This window comes from Hemitrygon akajei, chromosome 21 (assembly GCF_048418815.1).
Source record: "Hemitrygon akajei chromosome 21, sHemAka1.3, whole genome shotgun sequence".
Lineage (NCBI taxonomy): Eukaryota > Metazoa > Chordata > Chondrichthyes > Myliobatiformes > Dasyatidae > Hemitrygon > Hemitrygon akajei.
Window position 1 is genome coordinate 27,147,639 of NC_133144.1, and position 9,040 is coordinate 27,156,678.

The window sequence follows — 9,040 nt, forward strand, 5'->3', positions numbered from 1 at the left end:
ATCATTGAAAAAATTCAAAGCGTGAGAAGTGTCATGAACATAGGCGGGAAGAGATTGAACAAGGGGGGATAAGACAGTGTCAAGGTATGCAGAAATTAGTTCAGTGGGGCAGGAGCAAGCTGAGACAATAGGTCTACCTGGACAGGCAGGTTTGTGGATCTTGGGTAGGAGGTAGAAACGGGAAGTGCGGGGTGTGGGAACTATGAGGTTGGTGGCAGTGGAAGGGAGATCCCCAGAGCTGATAAGGTTGGTGATGGTATAGGAGACAATGGCTTGGTGCTCCTTAGTGGGGTCATGATCAAGGGGTAAATAAGAGGAGGTATCAGAGAGTTGTCACTGTGCCTCGGCCAAGTAGAGGTCAGTACGCCAGACAACAACAGCTCCCCCCTTATCAGCGGGTTTTATAGTGAGGTTGGGATTGGTGCGGAGGGAGTGGAGAGCAGAGCGTTCGGAAGGAGTTAGGTTGGAATTGGAACAGGGTGTGGTGAAATCGAGACAGTTGATGTCCCATCGGCAATTAGCAATAAAGAGATCCAGAGCAGGCTGAAGACCAGAGTGGGGTGTCCACGAAGAGGAGGAGGGTTGAAGATGGGAGAAGGGGTCATTGGTGGGGGTAGGAGAGTCCTTGCCAAAGAAGTAAGCTCGGAGACGGAGCCGGCGGAAGAAGAGTTCAGCGTCATGGCGTACGCGGAACTCGCTGAGGTGTGGGCAAAGGGGGACAAAGCTGAGGCCCTTACTGAGGACAGAGTGCTCTGCCTCAGAGAGTTGAAGATTGGAGGGAATGGCAAAGACCTCATGAGAGATGGGATCAGAGTGGGGAGGGAGGCTGGTAGTGTCAGTGGAGAGGGAAGGGTTGGGGTGAGAGGAAGATGGAGCCTCTGAGGGCCCAGGAGCTGACGATGGGATCTGAGGGAGAGGGGATTGCAGAGTGGTGGTGGGGAAAGCGGAGACGGGAGTCACAATCGCAGCATGTGAAGACCCGGCCTGGAGTTCAAGACAATATGCCCAGGGTTGCTGGGGCAGCCCAGATCGATGGCCGAGGCCAATCCATGGCCGTTGGAACACGCGATGATGGTGCTGGAGTTCGGGTTTTGAATATGACCAGGGTTGCTGGGGCAGCCGAGATCAACAGCCGGGCCCGGGGCCACGATACGAAGTCCATGCTCTGGGGTCTGCAGATGGAAGATCTTGCGATCCTTGCAGGACGTGATAAAGTCAAAGAAACAGCGATTGCACGCATGGATCTGACGGAGGATGAAGTAACAAACAGGTCCATTACAAACGGAGAAAAAGGTGTCCTGGAGGCGTGGAAGGGATTGTGATAGGGACACCAGGTACCTTCTCATGGCGGAGAGTGTCGCTCTCAGAGCTTGATGGGAGAAACAACAGGAGGCAGAGTCAATTAAATGGGAGTACCTGGGATCCTCAGAAGTTGTGTTGAACTTGTATTAAAATTTGTTAGGCCAGATATGGAGTATTGTGTCCATCTCAGGTCAGCTCACTTCAGGAAAGCTACAAAGATCCCAACAAGGATGCAAAAATTGTTCTAAGGAGGGATTTTAGCCACCAGATTAGACCACAGAAGCTATAGGTTTTAAAATAAAACAGGTTTGGAGATGTACTAGAGTGTGATTGCACATGTTGGATTAGATAGAAGTGAGCTGTTTCCATTAATGAATGATAGATAACATTTTGGCCTCATTATAGAAAAACTTATTTTTCCCCCAAGCAGGAGCAGCAATGATCAGCAACTCACTGTCATGTCAGCAGGGGTGATAGGAACAGAATTAATATTTCCAAATGGAGATAGCTAGAATAATTTACAGGTCTGCAGGAAATGAGGAGAGAGATTAAAAATCTGGTTGAAAGGTGCCTCGACAACCACCTTTCCTTTAACAACAATAAAACTAAAGATCTGATTGGAGGTCCATGAGCCAGTTCTCATCAGGGGATCAGAGGTAGAAAAGGTCAACTTTAAATTCCTGTGAGATCATTTCAGATGATCGGCCCCATCTTTGGGACATCATCTGAAACTTTGACAAACTCCTTTAGATGCACAGTGAAGAGTATACTGACAGGTTGCATTACAGCCTGAATTTTCATAGCATCATTCAAAACACCATAACCAGAACTCAAAGATCTTAAGTCTTATCAGATATGGGAATCACTAAAGGGAGGTTGTACTGAAACTACCCAATCTTCAAAGAGTAGTTCACTTCCCTAATTATTCTTCATGAAGAGTTTAGCTGCCAATATCCACTATTCAAGCAGTAGGTGCCTTCTCCCTACCAGGGGTAAAGTACTGTACTTTCAGCTATAACGTAGTTTAAAACACAATTCATTTATTTTCAGAAATACATGCTTAAATCCAAACAGCATTCTTAAAACATTTAAAACTCAGGATTTCTATTTCTACAAACTATTTCTTAAACATAAAGCATTTCTAAAACACAAACCATTTCCAAAGCACAGGTACAATTCCTATAAACTAAAAAGTCATACCAACGATGTAGATGAGTGAATCATTCCTCAGACCCCAAAGCCAGAGGAATGGATTCCAGTTCACCATGTTTCTTTATGTTCTTTAGCCATTCCCAATAAGCCTGAACTGCTCTCTACATTTATACCTTTTTCTCTGCCACTTGGGTAACTTCACATGCATATTTCCTCAGATACTCTTTTTGCACAAAAAGATCTAAGAGTTTCAGAGACATAGATCTCAGCTTCCCACCATCGATGCTGTGAAGCTAACTTCCTTGAGTACATAAACATTCCAACATTGATAGATCTGTTATTGATATGAAAAATCATCTATTAAATAACCCATTTTCTTATATTGCATTTCTTGAGCAGCAATAAACCAGGTGGATGAGCTATATTGCTTTCCACAGACAAAGCATTTGCTATATACAGAGCTTGTCTGTAAAGCTGTGCCTTCAACTTCAGGATGATTATTGCTGTCAGGAAGAGAATATCCCTGGTCGAGGGAAGTGCCTGGTGTGAAAAGTGCTAGTCTTTGGCTCGAGAGTCTTCGGCCAGGAGACTACGCCAGGCACAATTGCAGAGGGTGGAGACATGACCACTAAGCTGATTCAGTGTGCTACGTGCATGATGTGGGAGGTCAGGGACACTGATGGTGCCCCCGGCTGCTACAGCTGTGGAAAGTGTGTCCAGATTCAGCTTCTGAAGGAGCATGTTGCAGCACTGAAGAAAGAACTGGATGACCTCAGGTTTATCCGCGAAAACGAGGATTTTCTGGACAGGACCTACAGTGAGGTCGTTACACCGAGGATACCGGAAGAGAGAAAGGGGGCGACGATGAGGAAGGATGCTTTAAGTACAGGAGACCCCAGGGGATGTACCTCTCGTAAACAGGTTCACCTTCTTGGAAGCTGTCAGGACAGAAGATACTGCCAGTCTGAGAGGCGGACAGATCTGCGAGCTGAAAATTGGTGCAGAAGCAGAGCCGAGGAGTCAGACATCAGGAAGAGCCGTGGTAGTAGGGGACTCCATAGTAAGAGGTACGGAAAGGGGTTTCTGCGGCAACAGGCGAGATTTAAGGATGGTGTGTTGCCTCCCTAGTGCTAGGATCCAGGACATCACGGACCGATTGCAGGGAATCCTCAAGGGTGAAGGTGAACAGCCGAAAGTGGTAGTGCATGTCGGCACAAATGACATCGGGAAGAAGAGGAAGGACATTCTGCAGCGGGACTTCAGAGAACTCGGAAGGCGGCTGAAAAGCTGGACTTCCAGGGTGGTTATCTCTGGTTTGCTTCCAGTTCCTCATGCTGGAGAGGGCAGGAACAGGGAGATAATGGATCTGAATGTGTGGCTGAGGAACTGGTGCAGGAAGCAAGGATTTACATTCTTGGACCACTGGGGTCTGTTTTGGGGTAGGGATGAATTGTACAAAAGGGACGGGTTGCACCTTAATAGGCGGGGGACCAGCATTCTGGCAGACAGGTTTGCCACTGCAACACGGATGTGTTTAAACTAAGTAGTGGGGGGGGGGGGGGGGGGGGGAGATGAACTGGAAATATAAGGATGAAGTTAAAGGGAAAGTGAAAATAAGAAAAGTTAAAAAGGACAACAGAATCAATGGAGTAGAAAGCTCAAGAAGAGATCATACAGTATGGCCAAGTGAAATAGGAATTGATATGAAAGGGGAGGGGAGTACCGAATTAAAAGTATTATATATGAATGCACGAAGTATAAGGAATAAAGTAGATGAGCTTGAGGCTCAGTTGGAAATTGGCAAGTACGATGTTGTGGGAATAACTGAGACATGGCTTCAAGCAGACAGGGCCTGGGAAATGAATATTCAAGGATATACATCTTATCGAAAGGACAGACTGACTGGCAGAGGGGGTGGGGTGGCTCTGTTGGTGAGGAATGATATTCAGTCCCTTGTGAGGGGGGACATAGAATCTGGGGATGTAGAGTCAGTTTGGATAGAACTGAGAAATTCTAAGGGTAGGAAGACCCTAATGGGAGTTATCTACAGGCCCCCAAACAGCAGTCTGCATGTAGGGCATAAGTTGAATGAAGAGTTAAAATTGGCATGTCGCAAAGGTAATGATAGTTGTCATGGGGGATTTCAACATGCAGGTAGACTGGAAGAATCAGAATGGTACTGGACCCCAAGAAAGGGAGTTTGTGGAGTGCCTCCGAGATGGATTCTTAGAACAGCTTGTACTGGAGCCTACCAGGGAGAAGGCAATTCTAGATTTAGTGTTTGTGCAATGAACCGGATTTGATCAGGGACCTCGAGGTAAAGGAACCATTAGGAAGTAGTGACCATAATATATGTTTTAACCTACAATTTGAGAAGGAGAAGGAAAAATCGGATGTGTCAGTATTACAGTTGAACAAAGGGAACTATGGAGCTATGAGGGAGGAGCTGGCCAAAGTTTAATGGAACATTACCCTAGCAGGGAAGACAGTGGAACAAAAATGGCAGGTATTTCTGGGAATAATGCAGAAGGTGCAGGATCAGTTCATTCCAAAGAGGAAGAAAGATCCTAAGGGGTGTAAGGGGCAGCCGTGGCTGACGAGGGAAGTAAAGGGCAGTATAAAAATAAAGAAGTATAACATAGCAAAGATGAGCAAGATACCGGAGGACTGGGAAGCTTTTAAAGAGCAACAGAAGATAACAAAAAAGGCAATACGCCAAGAAAAAATGAGGTACGAAGGTAAACTAGCCAAGAATATAAAGGAGGATAGTAAAAGCTTCTTTAGGTATGTAAATAGCAAAAAAAAGTTAAGACCAAAATTGGGCCATTGAAGACAGAAACGGGTGAATTTATTATGGGGAGCAAGGAAATGGCAGACGAGTTGAACAGGTACTTTGGATCTGTCTTCACTAGGGAAGACACAAACAATCTCCCAGATGTAATAGTGGCCAAAGGAACTAGGGTAAAGGATGAACTGAAGGAAATTTATATTAGGCAAGAAACGGTGTTGGATAGACTGTTGAGTCTGAAGGTTGATAAGTCCCCGGGACCTGATGGTCTGCATCCCAGGGTACTTAAAGAGGTGGCTCTAGAAATCATGGACGCATTGGTAATCATTTTCCAATGTTCTATAGATTCAGGAACAGTTCCTACTGATTGGAGGGTGGCTAATGTTGTCCCACTTTTCAAGAAAGGAGGGAGAGAGAAAACAGGGAATTATAGACCGGTTAGCCTGATGTCAGTGGTGGGAAAGATGCTGGAGTCAATTATAAAAGAGGAAATTACGACACATTTGGATAGCAGTAGAAAGATCAGTCCGAGTCAGTATGGATTTATGACGGGAAAATCAAGCTTGACTAATCTTCTGGAGTTTTTTGAGGATGTAACTATGAAAATGGACAAGTGAGAGCCAGTGGATGTAGTGTACCTGGACTTCCAGAAAGCTTTTGATAAAGTCCCACATAGGAGATTAGTGGGCAAAATTAGGGCACATGGTATTGGGGGCAGAGTACTGACATGGATTGAAAATTGGCTGGCTGACAGCAAGCAAGGAGTAGTGATTAACGGGTCCCTTTCGGAATGGTAGGCTGTGACCAGTGGGGTACTGCAAGGTTCGGTGCTGGGACCGCAGCTGTTTACAATATACATTAATGATTTAGATGAAGGGATTAAAAGTAACATTAGCAAATTTGCTGATGACACAAAGCTGGGTGGCAGTGTAAAATGTCAGGAGGATGTTATGAGAATGCAGGGTAACTTGGACAGGTTGGGTGAGTGGGCAAATGTATGGCAGATGCAGTTTAATGTGGATAAATGTGAGGTTATTCACTTTGGTGGCAAGAACAGGAAGGCAGATTACTATCTAAATGGAGTCAAGTTAGGAAAAGGGGAAGTACAACGAGATCTAGGTGTTCCTGTACATCAGTCAATGAAAGCAAGTATGCAGGTACAGCAGGCAGTGAAGAAGGCTAATGGCATGCTGGCTTTTATAACAAGAGGAATTGAGTATAGGAGTAAAGAGGTCCTTCTGCAGCTGTACAGGGCCCTGGTGAGACCCCACCTGGAGTATTGTGTGCAGTTTTGGTCTCCAAATTTGAGGAAGGACATTCTTGCTATTGAGGGAGTGCAGCTTGGGTTCACAAAGTTAGTTCCCGGAACGGCGGGACTGTCATATGTTGAAAGATTGGAGCGACTGGGCTTGTATACACTGGAATTATAGAAGGATGAGAGGGGATCTGATTGAAACATATAAGATTATTAAGGGATTGGACACACTGGAGGCAGGAAGCATGTTCCCGCTGATGGGTGAGTCCAGAACTAGAGGCCACAGTTTAAGAATAAGGGGTAGGCCATTTAGAACAGAGATGCGGAAAAACTTTTTCACCCAGAGAGTGGTGGATATGTGGAATACTCTGCCCCAGAAGGCAGTGGAGGCCAGGTCTCTGGATGCATTCAAGAGAGAGTTAGAGTTCTTATAGATAGCGGGGTCAAGGGATATGGGGAGAGGGCAGGAATGGGGTACTGATTGTGTACGATCAGCCATGATCACAGTGAATGGCAGTGCTGGCTAGAAGGGCCGAATGGCCTACTCCTGCACCTATTGTCTATAGTAAGTGCTGGACATGCCATTAGGGACTATCCAGACAGAAAAAGACTAAAACAAAATGCTTAACTAATAAACATGCTTTTGAAAAATCAGTGTTTTATAAACCTGGTTATCTCACTAACATCTGCAGCCACGCCAACCAGGAACATAACTATTCCAAGAATTTTAATTCCCCTTGAAGTACACATAACAATTTCACGTTATGTTAGGCATAAACAAAACCCTGTTTCACGTAAGTTTTGAAACTATACCTCTGCTAGTGCGGTCTGGTCGGTAGACACTTCCGAAGGCCAACCTTGGCCCAGGCACCAGGCGGCCATGGTCCATCTCACCATTGGGAAGCGTTCTCTGGAACGGATACTGCTCCACGTTTGGATCGTCGGAGCGGTCAGGGGGGTACTGGTCCACCGGGACGATGCGGCCGACTTGCGGGTAGAAACCAGAGCGTGGGAGGTCGGGGTTCGCCACCCTCGGCCCCAAGTGACCGGCGTCGGGGGACGGACCCGGCTGCACGGCAGAACTCCTGGACACTGTGGATGGCAAGTGCGACGAAGGATCTTCTCCCGTGACCGCCTGTCCCCTGCTCTCGTCGTACAGGCTGTGCATGTATCGCCTGTCCAGACCATCGTGGGCATACGGTGACTGGGGCACGCTGTATCTCTCCTGCACTGGGTTCTGCCCTTGGTATCTGTAGGGGTAAGTGTTCTCTCCATAGTCGCCATACCGGGTCCTAGGCTGGTTGGGGTACCCTCCACCACTATCCAAAGGCACTCTGCGATAGGGAGGGTGCTCGTCGGGGTTATCAAAGCCCCTGGACGGCCCATACTCATAGCTGGGGTCGTAAGAGTTGGGGTAAGGGGGCTGCGCCACTGGGAACCGGGGGTAAGGTGCTTGGGCGAAGGTGGGCTCAGAGTAAGGCGGCTGGCGTGGCCTTGGCCGGGGGGCTTGCCTTGGGGCGGGCTGCACGTACCGATGGATGTGGGTGGGGTCGCCAAAGGCGCCCTGCCTCCAGTTGTCCGGAACCTGGCCGAAGCCGAAAGGGTGCCTGGTCTGCCCCCTCACCGTCTCCGAGCCGGCTCTGACGGACGGCGAGGGAGCCTGGCGCCGCCCCGTGCCCCCGGCTCGGGACGACCCGCTGGGGTACCTCGAGGAGCCTCCCAGCCAGACCCTCGGGTTTCTCCGGGACGCCGAATGCCCGGCCGGCACGTACTCAGAGCCGGTGTTGAGGAGGCTGTAGACCCGCCCGTTGTCCTCCCATTGAATCATCTGCCGCCAGCGCTCGTTCGGCCCACCGGTCTGGGCTCGGACCCCGAGGTAGGGCAGCGAAAAGAACCAGCCCAGCACTGTGGGGAGCAGCCAGCCCGTGACCCCTGGCATCCCGCGCGGCGTCAATCCTCTCTGGAAGCGAAAAGAAACAGATAAAACCAAGAAGCAAAACTTTCAGGTCTCAGATTCCCCGGCAGCACTGCAACGCAACTATGCACAGCTCCAGCATGTTGGGGAAGGGTGTTCCAGATCACAGACAACTCCACTGTTCCCAGCGCCCTGCCAATACCTCAGTGCACCACCTCACTTTTTTTCCTCTCCCTCTCTGTCCCCCTTCCTTCTTTTCTTTTACACCCCGGTTCCAGAATCCAGCTGCTCGCCACCAACTCGTGTACTCTGCACTTTTCCCACAGAAGGGAATGCCGTGGGATCCCTGCGCCCGACTGATTTCCCCTTTTAAAAAAAACTGCCTAGACCGCCCTTTGAGTGACAGCGTAGTTTAAAGTTTGCCGATCGGTTAGATATTCCTCCACATTGAAATTATCTTGGAAGAGGAGTGATTTTCTTAATGAATTCTCAGCAATTACAATCCCCCCCACCCCCACACACAGAAACTACAGACAGAGAGACTACCTAAATCTCTCTGTGCTACATTTAAATTCCTGTGCCAGATAAACTTCCCAGCTTGGTGTCCCATAATGACCGACTTGTCAAA

The 9,040-nt window shown here is 48.1% G+C and overlaps 1 protein-coding gene across 1 annotated transcript in view; it reads right to left on the reverse strand.

Annotated features, from left to right (window-relative positions):
- loxl1 (lysyl oxidase-like 1) overlaps positions 1-8,766 on the reverse strand; it is a 120,480-nt gene extending 111,714 nt beyond the window's left edge. Inside the window, exon 1 of the mRNA XM_073025049.1 lies at positions 7,311-8,766. Within this exon, the coding sequence (XP_072881150.1) occupies positions 7,311-8,436 (1,126 nt within the window). The 5' untranslated portion in view covers positions 8,437-8,766. The remainder of the gene's footprint in view (positions 1-7,310) is intronic.
- Between the last annotated feature and the right edge of the window lie 274 nt (positions 8,767-9,040).